Consider the following 18534-nt stretch of genomic DNA (forward strand, 5'->3'; position numbering starts at 1 on the left):
TGCAGTTCAAGCTGCACTTGCTTTATTTTTACTGTGTGCATGCACTGGCTTCATGACACAATCACTGTTTTCTAGCTCAAATTCCATTATTGTCCCTCTTGATCAGCAAGCTGCCAGTGCCAGTAACGTGAAGCTCACCCTTTCCAGGATTAAATGGAAAAGATTTTATCTTAACATTTAAAATAAAAGGAGCTGTTAGAGTTGCTTCCTCTATACACAATGTACAGGTGAGGCCAATAGTCTACAGGGAATGAACTAATTAATATTCTTTAATCTTAACCCTATGGGTTATTCAATATGGTCATTCTACACAAACACAACCTGACCTAAGATGCTACAAAGTTATATAAAAAAATCAAACGTTGTAGACTGACTGTACAATAGATGGTAAATTACTTGCCTTTTGCAAGATTACCCAAATTAATCCAAACAGCATCAGCTCAATCCTCCCCCTTTTCATTGCAGTAAAGTAGGGTTTTATATTTTGTTGCCAGTTTGTATTGTTTTTTCTAAAAGTGGAAACATTTACACCATTTGGTAGAGGGTTGTGTGTGAAATCTGTACCAAAACCCTTCAGGAAGGGCAAGGGAATCCCTAAAGAGGGCAATTACAAAACAGTCCTTCAATTCCTGGCCTCTCTCTAACATGCAGTAGATGACATACACCCTGCCTCTTTGTGCAAACAAAAATTTATGCTCTCACTATTCGGGGCATAGGAGCAGAATGACAACTGCATATTTAAGTTTGAGGCAGTTTTCTGTGTTTTGGTACCACCACTTCTGTAGGTCTGCACTGGTGCCTTGAGATGGATATAGCCACCACCGCCACCCCTTCTCTTAGTAGCAGCCAGCCTTATGATTCCCAAAATAGGTCAGTACTTAGTTTTTTCTGCACGGCATGCTACGCCTTCAGAAATCATGAAGCAGGAGCCTGCTGATTAGAGGAGCAGAGGCTACATCATCTTTCCTACTGGTAGCTTGTGTGGAAAACAATATACCACATTTGCAGCCTTCAACCCAAAGCCACATTTAAAGCATTTAGGTTCAATGCCTGGAATCTAGAAGCTGCAAGGCACAGACTGCCTACTGGCCAGGAAACCCCCTCCTCTTAGTTTGCCTTCACTGCCAGGTTTCGATTTCTCTCACTTTCCCTTACCCAGGTCCATTATAAAAAAGGTACAATATTTAGTCTGGTGGGATTTAAGTTAAAAAATAAAAAGCTGTCCAGTCTTTTTCGCTTTATCGTGAAGAGTTTGAGCTGGAGCGGCTGCGATGACGTCTTCGGCCTGGAGATCTAGATCTTGACCGTCGGCGAACAGGGGACCTGCGTCTTGGAGATCTAGACCTGACAGAGAAAGGAGGAGAAAAGCTTCATTAGGAGACAAGGACAACAACAGGTTTAAATTATTTTACACAGATCTAACACCTTTTATCCAGAAGGATCCCAGAACATTTTATACAAAGAGCTCTAGTGAAATGCAGCCATCTTTGGGTTGGAAAGAGGCAGCTCAACAGCACACAACTCAGCAAGAGGGAATATTTTGACCAAGGATACCATGGCAAGCCACCAGAGAACAAACTGGACCTTGGGCTTTTAAATTCTCACCTGAAAGACCTTGCACCACCCAAGTAAAGAGCACTATACTCTATTTATATTTCACAGAAAAACAGAGCTAAGTTGATCTTACTGGTATTTAACCTGTGAATCCAGGGAGACTAGGTACTCCAGTTCCAGTACTACCACCAGCAGTACAGCCCTCTGGCTCAGAGCATTAAACTTGCATTGTTTTTCTTTATCATACTGCAGAACAGTTAGCATACTGCAACGTCAGAGAGTTTCTCCCTTAAACAGAAAGGGAGACAGAGTCTGGACTACAAACAGAAGCCAATAATCTTAACTGGCTCTGCAGGATCTATATATGCATCTAATGGGAAGCATAAAATAAGGTACCAGGAACCTAAAGCCAAGAAAAAATGGTTACCTGCCTTTCATAACTGTTGTTGAGATGTGTTGCTCATGTCCATTCCATCGCAGATGTGTGCGCGCCACAAGCACGGAGATTTTTCCCCCAATTATACCAGTATGGCTAGTTCTAGCACACTCTGGAGGGCCTACGCTCATGTGCCAGTATAAGGGGCGCCATTGACCCTCCGCCCTTCCAGTTCCTGCGTGCTGTCAACTCCGATGGCAGGGTAGGAGGGGGAGTCATGGAATGGACATGAACAACAACATCTCGAAGAACAGTTACAAAAGGTAGGCAACCATTTTTTCTTCGAGTGCTTGCTCATGTCCATTCCATGTCAGGTGAATCACAAGCAGTGTCTTTGGAGGTGGGCTGGGAGTTCACAGGCATGCCAACAGCAACACAGCTCTCCCAAAACTGGAGTCGTCTCTGGCCTATTGGATGATTCTGTAATGGGATGTGAATGTGTGGATCAGCAACCATGTTGCAGCCCTGCAGATGTCCTGGATCAGTATTTGCACCAGGAAGACCGCTGAAGACGCTTGTGCTCTTGGTAGAAAGGGCCTTCACAATGGCCAGAGGCAGGACTTTCACTTGCTCATTGCATACCCAGATACAGACTGTAATCTGGGACAAGATCCACTGGGAGGACACCAGGAGACCTTTCATTCTATGCACAACTGCGACAAACTGTCTGCAGAAGGGGCTCATCTGGTCAACATAGAAGACTAAGGCCCTTCTCACACCCAGAGAGTGTACGCATCTTTCTTCCTCTGACTTACGCAGTTTTGGGAAGATGACCAGCAGAAAAATGACTTAGTTGACGTGGAACTGCAATACCATCTTGGGTAGAAAGGCTAGGTGGAGACAAGGTTGGACCTCATCTTTAAAGAACACAGTGTAAGGAGGCCCCGAGGTTAAGGCCTGAAGCTCTGAAACTCTCCAGGCCAAAGTGATTGCCACCAGGAAAGTGACCTTCCACAAGAGGAGCAGGAGGCCAAGGACTCGAATGGAGGCCTTGTGAGCCTAAAGAGGACCAGATTTAAGTCCTACAGTGGAATAGGGTCACGGACCTGTGGGTAGAGCCTCTCCAACCCTTTAATGGATCTGCTTATCTTTTGGCCAAAGACCAATCTGCCTCAGATTGGGGGATGGAACGCCAAGATGGCCAGATGGACCACAACTGAAGACAGTGAAAGGCCTTGCTGCTTCAGGTGAAGGAGATATTCCAAGATGGACTACAAGGATGCCTGTGCTGGGCACAGGTTCTGCTTGGCTGCCCAGCAAGTGAAGCATTTCCAATTGGCCAGGTAGGTTGCCCTAGTTCAGAGCTTTCTGCTACCTAGCAAAATTCACTAGATCTGCTCCAAGCATGCTCTCTCATCCAGATTTAGCCACGCAGCAGCCAAGCCGTCAAGTGCAGGCCTACTAGATTCGGATGGAGAATTTGCCCGTGGTCCTAAGACAGCAAGTCCAGTCTGAGAGAAGTCCAGAGGGCTGCAACTGTGAAATCTACAAGCATGCTGAACTAATGCTAGTGAGGCTATGCTAGGGTGATCAGGATGACCTTTGTCGTCTTCTCCCTTTTGATCTTCAGAAGAACCTAGGCTGTCCATGACCGTAAGAAGGAATCAGAGAGAGCCTTTGCTTTGACTAAGCCTAGAGCAAAAGTGGTAATATTTCTTGTTCTGTGCAGAGGCAAACAGGTCCACCTGGGGGGGAGTCCACCTCTGGGAGATGATGCTGATGACCTGCGAGTGGAGAGATCACTCGTGGTAAGAGGAGAATGACCTGCTGAAGTGATCTGCCAACACGTTCCACTCTCTGGGGAAACGTGACACCACCAGGTGAAGGAAGTGCTTTACACAGAAATCCCAGAGCCTGAGGGCTTTCTGACAGAGGACCTTGGAGTGTCCCCCTCCCTGTGTGTTGATATAAAACACTGACACTTTTTCATCAGTACTTGCACCTCTCTGCCTGAGGCCAGGCCAGGCATATTTCCCTGAGTTTCTTCACATTTATGTGTAATGACAGCTCGTCCCTTGAACAGAGACTTTGGGTTCTGAGGCTGCTGAGGTGGACCCCACACCCCAGGTACGATGCATCTGATACTAGCATGATTGAGGGCCATGGGCAGTGTTCCCTCTAATTTTTCCCATGAATGTTATCTGCACCAATATGGAGGTGATGTGTTACACATCACCTCCATTTTGGTGCAGATAACAAATTCATGTGGTGGGGTTGGGGCCGAGGAATTTGGAGTGTGGGAGGGGGACTCAGGGCTGGGACACAGGATTGAGGTGCAGCAGGGGAAGATTGGGGTACAGGGGGTGATGGCTCCTGCTGGGGGTGCAAGCTCTGGGATGGAGCCAGGGATGAGGTGTTTGGGGTGCAGGCTGCCCGGAGGCTACAGTGGGGAGAGAGGACCTTTCCCCCTCCCCCCCGCAGTGCTCTGCAGCAGCACCTGGGCTGGAGGGGGAGTGGGAAGGAACAGGCGTCTCTCCCTGCCATGGCAGTTCTGTGCTGGGAGAGAGGCGCCTCTCCCCACCACAGCCATGAGCCCCTGCTGCGTGGCTGCGCAGCTTAGAGGAAACTTAGGCCATGGGGACTCTAAGGGTATTCCAGATAGAAGCGATCTAAGCACCACCTCAGGGAAGCGAGGACTGACACAGGCATGGTGAGAACAGAATCAAGATGGTGCCTGCTCAGTAAGTAGACCAGCATGAGACACATCTGCAGCTGTCTGAGGTACAGTCAAGCATGTCACACCACGTAGTTACATGCCTCCATGTGCCCTAGTAAACATAGGAACACTGGGCAGTCGTCGGCAAGCACACCGACACTCAGGTGATGAAGTCTGATATGGCTTTGTACCTGGCCTCAACAAGAAGGCCCTGGCCTGAGACATGTCAAGTACAGCTCCTATAAATTCTGATCTTTGCACTGGGTCCAATATTGATTTCTGCTCATTTATTAGGAGGCCCAGCACTCTGCACGTCGCTCATACCGAGATGCTGTATTGGACTTAACCCTTTGAGAACCCTTTTATCAGCTAGTCGTCAAGGTATGGGTAGATTTGTATGCTTTGGCACCTGGAGGTGGGCCGTGACTACTGCCATACACTCCAAAGACTTGCGGGGCTGCCAAGAAGCCAAAGGCAAGTGCTATAAACTGGTAACGTTCGTGGTCCACCATGAACCTGAGGAAGCACCTGTGTCCCCAAAAGATGGAGATACGGAAGCATGTGTCCTTCAAATCGAGGGCGGTGTACCAGTCCCCTGGATCTAGTGAGGAAAATGATGGAGGCCAGAAAACCATGCAGAATCTGAGTTTCTTGAGATACTTGTTGAGGCAATGCAGGTCTAGGATAGGCCTCAGACCCCTTTTCGCCTTGGGAATCTAGAGCTAACAGGAGTAGAATCCTTTCCCTCTCAGGTTCTATAGGAACTACCTCCACAGCTCCTGTTTGTAGGGCTTGCACCTGCTAGATAAGAAGTTGCTCATGAGAAGGATCCTTGAAGAAGGACAGTGAAGGGGGCATGCTGAAGCAAGGGAGAATACTGTTCCAGCAACTGTCATTGGTGGTAAGTAGGAACTCAAAAGGGCAAGGATCGGTGGCACTCCTTATACTAGTGCATGAGCATGGGCCTCCAGGGGTGCTAGAGCCAACTCTATGGCTACGACTGGGAGAAAAACCTCTGGCAATGATGTATATGGCACATGCACATCTGACATGAACTGAACATGAGCAAGCACTTGAAGAAGAAGAGGAAGAGTTTTAGTGAATCCTAAGAATAAAAATCCTAATTGTTGGTAAGTGAATAATCAGACATTTCAAAATGCAACTGTGCTTGGAGCGCAGAATGACTGCACATCTCAGCTGGCATCTCTTATCCACCCCTTAAACATCATGTTATGTACACCACTTCCTATAGAGCTCTAGTCCTTCTTGTCATATACAACGGATATAAGGATATATACAGTGAGGGACCACTTAGAGAAGAAAGTCAGTGTTTAACTTTATATCCTAACTGCACTAAGGTGCTTTTCAAATTAATCATACATCAGATTCTCCTTATTCTGCCAAGTAGGTCTTTGCTCCCACAGCCAAGACAAACAGAAAGCTGATTTTTAGATGCAGGGAAAGGGTTTGCAGAACATCACTCTAGGAATCCCACCTCTAAAGAAACAGATAGTCACATACTAAGTTTGGTGAACACTGTAATCAAAAGTGTAGTAGACACACCATGTTTAAACAGAGCATGGGTTGAAACCATATTGTCAATGTAGTTTTAACAGGGCCCAAGAGGGTTACAAAAATCAGATGAACTAACCTAGTACTGTAGAACCTCAGGAGTTATGAACACCTCGGGAATGGAGGTTGTTCAAAACTCTGAAATGTTCGTAACTCTGAACAAAACATTATGGTTCTTTCAAAAGTTTACAAAATGAACTTAATACAGCTTTGAAACTTCACTATGAAGAAGAAAAATGCTGCTTTCCCTTTATTTTTTTTGGTAGTTTACTTTTAATAGTACTGTACTGGCGCTTCTCCCCACCCCATCTCTGCTGCTGCCTGATTGTGTACTTCCAGTTCCAAATGAGGTGTGGGGTTGACTGGTCAGTTTGTAATTCTGGTGTTCATAACTGAAGTTCTACTGTACAAAAATTAAGGAAGGACAGATTAAATGAAGGAGGGAAAATACAAGAGCTAACATCTGAGGGATGTTAATAAGCAGAGTTTGGTGGTTGATGGATATATTGTAGATCTTACATCACGTCAACTCAGCTATTAGGTTTCAGACTGGTAGCCATGTTAGTCTGTATCAGGAAAAACAACGAGGAGTCCTCGTGGCACCTTAGAGACTAACAAATTTATTTGGGCATAAGCTTTTGTGGGCTAGAACCCACTTCATCGGATCCATGAAGTGAAAGATACAGGAATACATGCATGAAGTGGATTCTAGCCTACAAAAGCTTAGAGACTAACAAATTTATTTGGGCATAAGGTGCCACAAGGACTCCTCACTGTTTCAGCTATTAGGGTATGTTTACAATACAACTGCATAGCTACCACGCACTTCAGGGTAGACACAAGAGGTTTTCCCAGCAATGTAGGTAGGCCACTTCTCCAAGAGTGGTAGCTAGGTCGACAGAAGAGTTCTTCTGCCAGCCTTGCTGTGTCTACACTGGGAGTTAGGTCGACATAGCTACATCACACAGGACATGACATTTTTCACAGCCCTGAGTGATATAGCGAGGTCAATCTAAGTTTTAGGCCCTAGTATGTAAAGAAATAGGTGTCTCAAAAACTTCAGAAGCTGTTCTGAGCAGGGCCCATCAAAGATCACCAATCATGTCCCACAGCGGTAACAGCAGTTTCTAACAGATCTTTAGAGTCTGTGTTTACTAAACAAGGAGTGAAGATGATCAGTCTCCAGGTTTGTTGAAATCAAGCCCAGGGAGGCGAAGTTACCAATGATGAAATCTGTGCCACAGACAAGATGCTTGGTGCCAAAAATGAAACATTGCCACACCCGTTTAGCTTACACACTTCTAAGGAACTTCATAAAATATGGCTCACCTTCTCCTCATGCGAGGTGGCGACCTACGCCACATTGGTGGTGGTGGCAGCATCCTCCTTGGTGGGCTAAAGCGCCTGGGAGGTGGCCTAGGCCGAGGTGCCAGTACAGCTGTAGCAGTGATCTCCTGACCATCAATCTGTCCTGTTTACAGTTAAAAAGACAAAGAATAAGCTAAAAAATTCCAGCCCCCGTGTGCTACACACAGCATTATTGCACCTCTGCTACAGACTTCCATCCTCACAAGGTTGCTGCTTTGGTACATTTGGAGCATTCGTGATCTAGTGGTTACAGCAAAAAAAAAAATCAAGAGGCCTAGTCTCTCTCCCCAACTTTGCCACTGACTCACCGACCCACCCTCAGCAAATCATTTAGACAGTCAACTTAAAAATCACTTCTGCCTAAAACCCATGGAAGGTCTAGAATCTACTATTCTGACAAGCAACAGTTCAGATGACAGAGTTGGGTTTTTTGGATCATCTGACTTTGTGAGACAGTGCTTTATGTAAGGTCAGTTTAGCTGTTTCCCCTGTATGGTCGGTTTCGCTGCTTGTGAGAGTGTCTCTGCTCTATCGTTGGGTGACAAAGACATGGGGGGAAAAATTAAGAAAGTGGGATTGTAAAACCACAAAAGTTGGTAGGACAACTCAGGGCCAGTAATCCTTTTAACTCATTTCTATCAACCCTCATATCCTCCATGGATTTCAATTAGTCCTGCTGGTTTCTTTGTACATCTGGTACCTACCTCCATCCATATGCTTCAGCGCCTTTTCGGCATCATCTGGATTCTCAAACTCCACATAAGCATAACCCTTGGAGAGATGTGGATTTAACCTGTCAACTGGCATGTCAATCATTTTAATCTTCCCATAAGTGGAAAATATTTCCATGATGTGATCCTAGAGAAAAAAATAGTTATTATGAAGGACAGTGCCAATTCCCACTTTATCATGTGCTATTGATAGAGAATGCTAAATTGGAGGCATACCCAATACAAGATCAAAGACCAATATCAACATCAAGGTAGACCAATCTTATTAACTGGATATGGACACAGTTTGAATTCCCACCAGCCCCCTATTGCTGCCTACTCAGTTTCTTCCTCTAATTCGCAAACCCTAGACAAATGTCTACTGACTATCCTCCTCAAAAAAAGGCCAGAGGATCTAGGATGTGGTAAACTTTTCAGGAGTGAAAGAATGAATGAAATCATAAGGTTTAAGTGGGAAATGGCAAGGAGAGGGGCTGTCTGAGGTCAAATGATCAAGGCGACAGATGTATTTTCTCTCTTTATATAGCATCATATAGTTACATGTTCCCTCTACGAAGGCCTCACACCTCACCAGAACAATTATCTGGCAAGGAGGACTGAACTGAGCACCACTCCTGCATATCAACCGCGGACATTCTCAGCTGGCCTTCAGTTGTAAATTTTTCAACAAAGGGGTCAGCTACGCTTCATCTTCCAACCAAGACAAATGTAAGTTATACAACATCCTGTGAGAGAACCAGGAAACCAAGTACAAGTTTAAATCCAAGTCCCCTGCTTGATAACACAGGGCACTAGATCTCAGACATGGCATACAGGTCTTCTGAGAATCATACCCTGCCATGGATTAATTGCTCTTGGCTTGAGCCAAGTATGATATGATCAGGTGCCACGCAAGTTTCCCCACACAGACAGGTCTGCCAATGCACCTCAACTTTGCGTATGGATAATGTAAGCACTTCCAACACAGTGACGACACCTGATTGCAATCTAGTAATAAACTGTTTCTGAAGATACTATTTAAAAAACTCAAATAACTCTCCCAAAGATGTGAAAATTCAAGGATAAAGAGGGGCAGGCTATTACCTTGGTCACATTTCTGGTGAGTCTCCCAACATGAACTTTGGTAGGTCTGGGCGATGGACTCCGTCTCTTCCGCTCCTTTTCATCTCTCTTGGGTGGCTTAGACCTGAGTTGAATATCACCAAACTATCAAATCTCCTGATAACATACAAGCCAATCCCCATAACTAAGGCTACATTTTAGTGAATTCATGAACAAGTCACAGGCAGTAAACAAAATTTCACACCCCATGACCTGTCCATGACTTTTGCTATATACCCCTAACTAAAACTTGGGCTGGGGGGGGTAGGGACGCAGGTGCTCTGGGAGGCACCGTGGCACACAGCCCAGGCCCCCTGCGGGTGCTTTGCAAATCCGTGACTTCTGTGATGATCTCGCAGTCTTACCCATAACACAAAGGTGACTTGCAAAGGAACTTTTTTAAATGGACTTGTATCTTGTTTTGCTTCTTTATAATAAATAAGGGTCTGAAAATCTGCAGGACTGGAGAGTTTAAAAGGTTTTTACTTGCTTTTTAATTCAGAAATATCCTGAATGTGAAATCTGTTTTTCTCTGATTTTGCTGGAGGAACTCTTAAGGATCTAGAGCATGTGTACCGTGAGTTCTCATACATTAACTGAATAGGGGCTAAGGTCTTGCTGGGTTCATAGCCAAATCTAGCAACCACTTCTATCAGTACAGGTTTGGTTTTGGAGCTTTCTGGCCATGGACATGTTATTAGGATGGAAGACCAATGAATTATGAAGCAAGCTTACCAAGGAATGTTCCTACATAGCACAACCATGTTGTTGCCAAAAGCTTCAGATAAGATTGTTGGTAATGGACGTAAACCGAATATCCAGGCAGACCACCTTAAAGACCCAGCTAGAAACTGATCCAAGCAGTGCTCAATTCGCAAGAAGGCTATATCCCTTTGGAATTTGCCATGATGATGAAGTGTTCAGCATTGAACAGATTTCCTTTCTCTCAAGTGTTTATTAGCCACTGGAGTTACATGTGTGTTCACAAAAACAGATGTGTTTAAAATACTTAAAAAAAAAAAAATAAGTGTTTTGCTATTGCTCAGCTTTCAGTTTCTCGACTCATTATCCCAAAGACATTAGATTCATTAGTCAAAGTCTGCCACGGCAGATAAGATGAAAAATTTAAAAAAAAAAAAAAAAAAAAAAGAAAAAAAAAAGGCAGATAAACTTTGGAAACAATATTTCAGACCTTCTATGTCAGGGGCAGGCAAACTTTTTGACTTCAGGGCTGCACTGGGTTTCCAAAATTGTATGGAGGGACGGTTAGCGGAGGCTGTGGCTCCCCAAACAGCCAGGCGTGGCCCGGCCCTACCCCCATCCAACCCCTCCTGCTTCTTGCCCCAACAGCCCCCCTGGGACTCCTGCCCCATCCAACTCCCTCTGTTCCCTGACTTCCCCTGGAACCCCTACCCCTGACTGTCTCCCGCTGCCCCATCCAACCCCCCCCTCATTCTTGACTGCCCCCCTAGGGCTCCTACCCCCATTCAACTCCCCTGTTCCCCGCTCTCTGACCACCCTGACCCCTATCCACACCTCCACCCCCTGATCACCACTCCGAACTCCCCTGCCCTCTATCCAACCCCTCCTGCTCCCTGCCCCCTTACTGCACTGCCTGGAGCACGCCACTGCACAGCACAGAGCACCGGGTCAGGACGGGCTCTGCAGCTGTGCTGCCCCAGGAGCTCACAGCCCCGTAGCCCAGAGCATTGCGCCCGCGGCATAGCGAGCTGAGGCTGTGGGGGAGGGGTCGGGGGCTAGCCTCCCTGGGCAGGAGCTCACAGGCTGGGCAGGAGAGTCCCACGGGCCATAGTTTGCCCACTTCTGCTCTATATACATTACAAATAAATGAAGGGGCACTGTAACAGGGTGCTGGCTAAGGAACCCTGAGCCAGGCCTCTGTCACACCAGCTCCAATCAAAAAAGAAGAATTGGGGCTGGCTGAGTAAGTCCAGGCCTGAGTGGCAGATGGGGATCAGCTGCCGGCTAGGGGCTCCATAAAGGCTGGCAGGAAGGAAGCCGAAGTAGGAGAAGCCAGAGAGTTAGAGGGAGTGAGAGTTCTTCTCTGATGGCTGCAGGTGTTAGCAGTTCCTGGGGCTGTGATACTGAAACTGTTTGTAGCTAAAAGGTGGTAGGAAAGTAAACTGTAAATAAAGAACATCGGTGATTGCACCAATGCAGAGGTCTCTGGCTGGTTTGTGGGTGCAGCAGGGGCAGAAGACAGAGAGGCTCAGCTGCACCCCCATTACAGGCACAAAGGCAATTATATTGGCAGGGGAGGGGAGAAAAGGGGCATTTATATTGGTCTGCCAATGAAACCCCTGCACAACAGTCATTTCCACGTAGTTTTAGCAGCTATCCCAGATAGGTTTAGGTTAATACAGACACACCATTTGAAAACTGAGTTTTCAAGCTTTCAAATATCAACCAATGGATCTTATCTGTTTTCCCATCTGTTAAATGGGGATATTACCTCACAAGGGCACATTGGTGAAGACTGTTTATAGAGCTCTGAAGTGGTAAAGTTTTATTAACTCTAACTGCTCCAATTAGTGGCTGCTAGCAGTAGGGGAGGTTTAGGTTGGCTATCAGGAAAAACGTTTTCACTAGGAGGGTGGTGAAGCACTGGAATGGGTTACCTAGGGAGGTGTTGGAATCTCCTTCCTTAGAGGTTTTTAAGGTCAGGCTTGACAAAGCCCTGGCTGGAATGATTTAGTTGGGGACTGGTCCTGCTTTGAGCAGGGGGTTTGACTAGATGACCTTCCAACCCTGGTATTCTATGATTCTATGGCTGCTGACACCATATTGGTCAGAGTAACTTCCAGCAGAGTTAGGGGACAGTACTGAAAATTATGTCTGCAACTGAAATCCCAATGATACTATGGCTCCTAGCATTGCTAACATCACTTTAGTTGATAGGGGAAATTCTCCTAAATTTCCCTAGCATAGATAGAGCCTAAGAGACAGCAGGCTATTATTTCTTTACCCCTTTGAAATCAAAGAACAGTGAGGGATGCAGGAGGTGACATGGGCACAGTAAACAGGCAAATTATAGATCTAGCAATTCAGAGCTCTCTGATTCCTGCTCTCTAGACAGGGACTCTGGTGCCATGTGATTATGCAACCACCTAAATTGCTGTGTATTTGTGGAATTTTTTTTTTTTAACTGGCACATAATTGTACTAAAAAAAAAAAATCAAAGCTTTAATTTGAAACAGTTAATTCTATAATTTTTATAGTTGCTAAAATACATTCACTTCATATTGTGAAGGGTAAATTGATGCTGTAGAAATGTGTGCCTAAATCTGAAGGGGGGTTGGGGGTGGGGGAAGCTTGAAGATAAAAGTTCCCAATTATTTCATTGGAATGTTGGCTCTGAAGTCTGACAAATTAAAGATGTCAATACTAGCTATTTCTGCTAAAATGCTCAGTAGTGAAATATCAGGCTAATAAATCTATCATTTTTAGAGGTACTGGCAGGGTGTAGCTGGCATCTACTTGCTATCAAGTCAAATCTCATCCCACTCCCAGAATTTAAAGTGAAGAGACTAGGGAAAAAGATGTACCCGCTGTCTACCAGCAAAAGCCTCAACTGCATCCCGGATATCAAACTCAGAACACCTCCCCCAGCCTTTCTTGGCATCAAAAGCCTAACCCATACCCCTAACCTGTTGATATGGAAAGCCAGTTATTTCCATGTCTACAATTACTCACTGTCACTATAAAGATCTGAAACACGCTGAAAATTACTTACATCCCAATTCTGCAAACACACACTTAACATGATTAACTTAACTATTGTAATTACTACCATTTGCAGGATCAAAGCATAGACTGTAAGCATGTTAAGCAGGAACCATAACTTTTGATACATGCACATACAGTGTCTAACACAATGGGACTCAAATCCCTTTTTGGAGCCTTTTGAACTATAACAATACAAATAATAGCAGCAAAGAGTCCTGTGGCACCTTATAGGCTAACAGACGTATTGGAGCATGAGCTTTCATGGGTGAATACCCACTTTGTCGGATGCAATACAAATAATAAGCTCTGATGGTGGCTTAAGGAAAACATCAATAAACCATCAAAAAGCATACTGCACCAATTACAATAGACTGAGTGGGAGAAGCAGAGTACCTGACATACACAAGGCCTTTGTTACAGACCCCAAACTTTCATACTTTTAAGATTTGTTTCCAGTCCTTCCTAACTTCCACATCTATAAGAGTAAATGAAACATTGTGTCTGTATAGCACCTTTGTCGGGGAGAAAAATCAAACAGTTTCCAAACAACTGTCCAGTACAGACACTTCTTTTTGGGGGGAGAACAGTCCTGTACTCAGAAGGAACTGGACTAGATAACTTATGATTTTGTGATTATATTCACAGCACCAGTTTCATGTTATACCCAAAGTGAAGAATTCTAGAGAAACAAAGAAGCAGATTCTACTCAGTTCAATTTCTACCTTAAAGAAAAACACGATTCCTTGCAATTTTTCCACCAGTTTCACTCGGCTACAAATCCCAGATTATGTAGATAAACAGTCTTATATGCCCCATCTTCTGTAGATCCCAAATAATCAGGCATGGATACATTTTAGATACGTGATTGTGTGTGTGTGGTATATGTGAGAGTCAGTTATGAATTCATGAGATCTTTAAACTCCTTCCTGAAGAACATGTAGTTAGGTTACATCCATGCTCAAGCAATAGCTAGATTATATCTCTGGGATATGAATAAAGCAGACAATTTATTTTTAAACAGATAGATTATGTCTCTGTTCACAAGCCTACACACTCCATGGCAACTTCCCAACCACCTGATAATTTTAACTGGATGAATCAAACTCACTTGGAGCGGGAACGTCTCCTGTTGTCATGTCTACGTCGAGACGGGCTTGGGGATCCAGAGGAACTGCTGGAACTGGAGCTACGAGAGGTGCTGGAGCTCCCAGAGCGGCTTGATGCAGAGGAGGAACTGGATCCACTGCTGGAACCAGTGCTGGAGCTGGACCCTGAACTGGAAGTGGAGCTGGAGCGGGACCTTTTGCGAAAAAAATTAGTGCAGAATACACAGGGGAAAGGATAGCTGAATATCATCTCCAGGTAAATACAAGACAAGAATTGGTGGTTAAAGTGATGAGAGCTCAACCTCACAGCTAACATTAGTTCAGCCAAGGGAGAAACTGAACTCTATGCAAAGCATGCTCATTTATAAAGCAAGAGGGTAACTTTTTAGCAATGTAATCCCCCAAGGAGTCTTCTAATATGGGGAACCACAAAGCACATTTGTAGCATTTGAACAGGAGCACAACTCACTACTGTTTGGGCTATCACTGGGATGCAGAGAAACTCTGGTTACCTGGTACTGGTGCTACCACTGGAAGCACTGCGCCTTTTGCGTGTTTTGTCCCGACCACGATCCTTTTCACTTGATTCCTTGGTGGACACTTTGTCCTTAGATCTGTCCTTGGATTTGTCTTCAGTCCGATCTTTGCGCTTGGTTGGAGAGGGAGCCCTTTAAGAAGAAACGGTCAAAAGAAATTATTTCACTTTAAACAAAACACTGAACTTTAAAGCCAACTTAGAATAACCATTATTGCAGAGCCAGAACACTAGGATTTTTAATTTTTTTAAAAAACAGATCACAAAAGTTCATGCTACAGAGAAACTTTAAAGAAGAAAGTCAAAGTTGTAATTTAAGAAAATTCTCATTGTAAGAGAGATACTTCCAATTCCACATCCTCACTGGAAACACACTAGTATCCTACATGTCCCCAGTGGGGATAAGCCTAGAAAATTCAGACAGAATTATTACCTAGTGCTGGATTTTTTATTATTTTCTTTGAATCCTAGCAAACTCTTCTTTTTCATTCCTGAAAATTCCATTTTCCCTTCTGAGGCGTCCCAAGCAGCACTGGATGGGCCTCACTTATCTCAAATCTCACTTCTAACTCCTTGATTCTGAGAAACGATCCCTAATCGAGTGCAATAAACTCCAAAGAGCGGCCTAGTGACAAGATAAAAGGGTTTAGAAACAAGAAATTAACGTTTTGGCAAAAACAACAAACCTATTTTTCAATAAAGGCAGCAGGAGGTGGGGGTCAGCTAATGAGATATTGACAATATCGTATTGTACACACAATAGTTATTCACATCGTTACATTGCTATTAGAGCCAAACACCTGTGCCTGCTCACACAGAGATACACACTGTCCGTCTTGCTGAAGACTTGATATGGATGCCTCAAGGTTTCAGCTGACATTTCATAAGAGTACAAAGGGTACAAATTAGCAAGCTGAGATGTATGGCAGACAGTGAAAACATGGATTTTCCATGAGTTTTTCTCTGCCAGATGTAGGTGTGTTGCCTAACCTGCCTTGTGACAGCCATCCACCCTTCAGAGAGTCAACTAAGCACTGTTTCCTCTAGAGCCAATTGCTGCCACAACATATGTTGGTTAGCAAAGGGGTGTTTCCCAAAAGCTGCATAAGGCACTCTGTCTCCCTACTTTCAGTGGAAGCAAGCTGCCTCCATTGCTCTGCCAGCCTTGGAAGCAAGGGACTGAGCTGAAGAACCAGTCTGATGCACTGTTGAATCTCTTTTGGTGGAAGGCCTACATGGGGCTCAGATTTCATCCACCCCTACAGATCAATTTGTACTCTTGATACAAATAAAGGACACAAATCAACACCAGTAATTCATATTAAAATACTAGTCATGAGTGGAACCGTAAGTGCAATCCATAAGAGGTCTTTTTATCCCGTATGTAATATGGTGTGTGTGTGTGTATATATATATATATATATATATATATAATCACATTTTAACTAAATTGGTGGATTGCTTACCATTTAATAAAAGTGCCAGAGGTATGAGACCTAATAGCTCAAGGGGTCTCAAACTGGGGGTCGCGACCCCTCAGGGGGTCATGAGCTTATTATGGGGGTCAGGAGCTGTCAGCCTCCACCCCAAACCCTGATTTGCCTCCAGCATTTATAATGGTGTTAAAAATATTTTAAAAGTGTTTTTAATTTGGGGGGGGGGGTCAAACTCAGAGGCTTGCTATGTGAAAGGGGTCACCAGTACAAAAGTTTGAGAACCACTGTAATCGACATTAACAGCAATTGGTAGGTTGCTCCTCGCTACAGAGCCAACTTAGCAGTCACCCTTATGGTGACTGTAAGCTGTATACAGTACCTCTATTATCCTAGACAATTCATCAAACATTTGGAAAGCAACTGGACATTACTTGCATTTTTAAAAGTGACTATGCACTGCCAGATCCATAAAACAGGATACAGAATGCTACTAATGAAAATGAAGCTGGATATTTAGGCACATTACATAAATTAGAGTTAGAAACATTTGGTAATAAGAATGAACTTCATGTAGTTTTCTGGATTTCATATTGTTTTGTCCTTTGAATCTGCAATTCCCTTATACTGATTTTCTGGGGCAGGACAATTTACCTATTGTCTCCCTTTCCCTCCATGGAAATACATGTACCCCCACTTAATAGAACAAACTCTGTCTTGCTTATTTACAATCAACAAATTGATTGCAAATGTGTACTTTCTGATGAGAAAGAACTGAAATCTCAGTGAATGAGACAAGACTATATGACTTTCACAAGTTAGTGTATTTAGACTGAGCCTTTGAGGGCAGGGGACTGGACTCGATGACCTCTCGAGGTCCCTTCCAAACAAACACTCACTGAAAAATAATTTTATCAGGAATGAGTTATGTATACATCTACAGACAAAAGTGTACATGCATGGATGGCATTTGCAAGAATATGCTTTTTTCCTACTTATTACAAGAAAACTTCTCCACTAACAAATTCGTTTTTCTGCAACACTGAATATCTAAATGAAAAACATAAACACAAGTCATACAGGATGTGTTGGTTTGATACTTTACTCTCTCACTTTTCTTCTCTAACGAGCTGTGCACTGCAGCTCTACTCTCATAAAGTCACATTACAGTGATGGGTGAGGCAAACTCAGCTCTGCCAAAGACTTCCTATATGATCTTAGCTATTAAGGCAAGTCATTTAGTCTCAGTCTTTCTGTGCTCCAAGTCCCCATTTGGAAAATAGTGATAACATTTCCTTATAGAAGTGTTACAAGGTTAACTTCATTAGCATACAAGGAGCACCTAGCCATTACCGCGATAAAGACCGCAGAATTAGCCAGATAAATGCTTGTGTTCAGTCTGTATCTCAGTCTGCACAACGTTTTGGGGGGATATGTACTGCAATTTGCAGTGCCCGATGCACCATGGGTTTGTTAGTGACCACAGAACATGTGCGGCCTTACTATGAACTTGGCCACGATAACGGCTGAGAAAGAGGGGTAGAAAAACACAGCCCCGAACATGATACAGAGGCAGATCCTCCCGCAGAACTGCCCCAGCGGTTAGCAGGTGTAGCAGAACAGGAGATGTGGAGGGAGAGAGCAGTACTGGAGCCTGCGCCCTGTTCCAGAGCGGCCCACCCCGACTCTCAGCTACAGGGGAACGCAGCTTCACCATCCCCGCTACAAAACCCCAGCGGGGCAGCCTGGCCCAAGTGCACAGCGATCCCCAAAAGCAGAAGGAGGAAGAGATGCCTCTGCGGCCCACCCCTAAACTTCCAGGCAGACTTTCCAAAGGCCCCTCCCCCAGGGCTCCGTCCTCCAGGGCGGGTTAGGTCCCGGCCTTCCCATCCCCACCTGCCATATCCTGCTCCGCAGCTCCAGGCCCCTCCTCTCGGGGTCGGGAGACGATAGCGGGCCCCCCGACGCCTCACCCAGGCCAGATGGCGCCAGATCCCCCGATTCCCCCACTTACATCCTCGGCGCCCGCCACAAAAACCGCTCCCGAGCCCCGACCCCGTCGCGCTCAATTAGACGCTCCGCCGCGTCGAGCGGGAAGCGCTCCGGACGGCGCACGCTGATGGCGTCACCCGCCAAAGGGGCGGGGGACGGCGAAGGCATTTAAAGAGACAGGGTAGATTGGTCTGTATCGCTCGCTGCTGCTAGCAGTGCGGGCTGAGACTGTTCGCCACCCCCTAGGTCTGATGGGGGCTGAAGTGATGGCTGCCACCGACTGTGCTGTGCCATGCTGCATGG

At 45.1% G+C, this 18534-nt stretch overlaps 1 protein-coding gene across 3 annotated transcripts; it reads right to left on the reverse strand.

Annotated features, from left to right (window-relative positions):
* Nucleotides 1-18352, reverse strand: RNPS1 (RNA binding protein with serine rich domain 1). Of its 3 annotated transcripts, none has more exons than XM_030545590.1 (8): nucleotides 18254-18333; nucleotides 15240-15431; nucleotides 14784-14939; nucleotides 14274-14465; nucleotides 9401-9503; nucleotides 8291-8444; nucleotides 7548-7689; nucleotides 1-1344 (listed from the first exon to the last, which is right to left on the reverse strand). In XM_030545590.1, exons 2-8 carry the CDS (start codon nucleotides 15308-15310, stop codon nucleotides 1239-1241), a joined length of 924 nt encoding a protein of 307 aa, XP_030401450.1. In that variant the 5' UTR covers nucleotides 15311-15431; nucleotides 18254-18333; the 3' UTR covers nucleotides 1-1238. The 3 variants fall into 3 exon arrangements, with proteins under 3 accessions (XP_030401450.1, XP_030401451.1, XP_030401452.1); XM_030545591.1 differs by lacking the exon at nucleotides 18254-18333 and adding an exon at nucleotides 18136-18223; XM_030545592.1 differs by lacking the exon at nucleotides 15240-15431 and having other exon boundaries at nucleotides 18254-18352.
* Between the last annotated feature and the right edge of the window lie 182 nt (nucleotides 18353-18534).

This window comes from Gopherus evgoodei, unplaced genomic scaffold (genome assembly GCF_007399415.2).
Source record: "Gopherus evgoodei ecotype Sinaloan lineage unplaced genomic scaffold, rGopEvg1_v1.p scaffold_38_arrow_ctg1, whole genome shotgun sequence".
Taxonomy (NCBI): Eukaryota; Metazoa; Chordata; order Testudines; family Testudinidae; genus Gopherus; species Gopherus evgoodei.

Coding starts and splice junctions, on each gene's coding strand:
- RNPS1 (XM_030545590.1), bottom strand. CDS start 15,310: ATGGAATTTTCAGGAATGAAAAAGAAGAGTTTGCTAGGATTCAAAGAA. Junction 14,466..14,783: donor AGTGGTAGCACCAGTACCAG/GTAACCAGAGTT, acceptor TTTTCGCAAAAG/GTCCCGCTCCAGCTCCACTT. Junction 7,690..8,290: donor GCTGAAGCATATGGATGGAG/GTAGGTACCAGA, acceptor AACTGTAAACAG/GACAGATTGATGGTCAGGAG.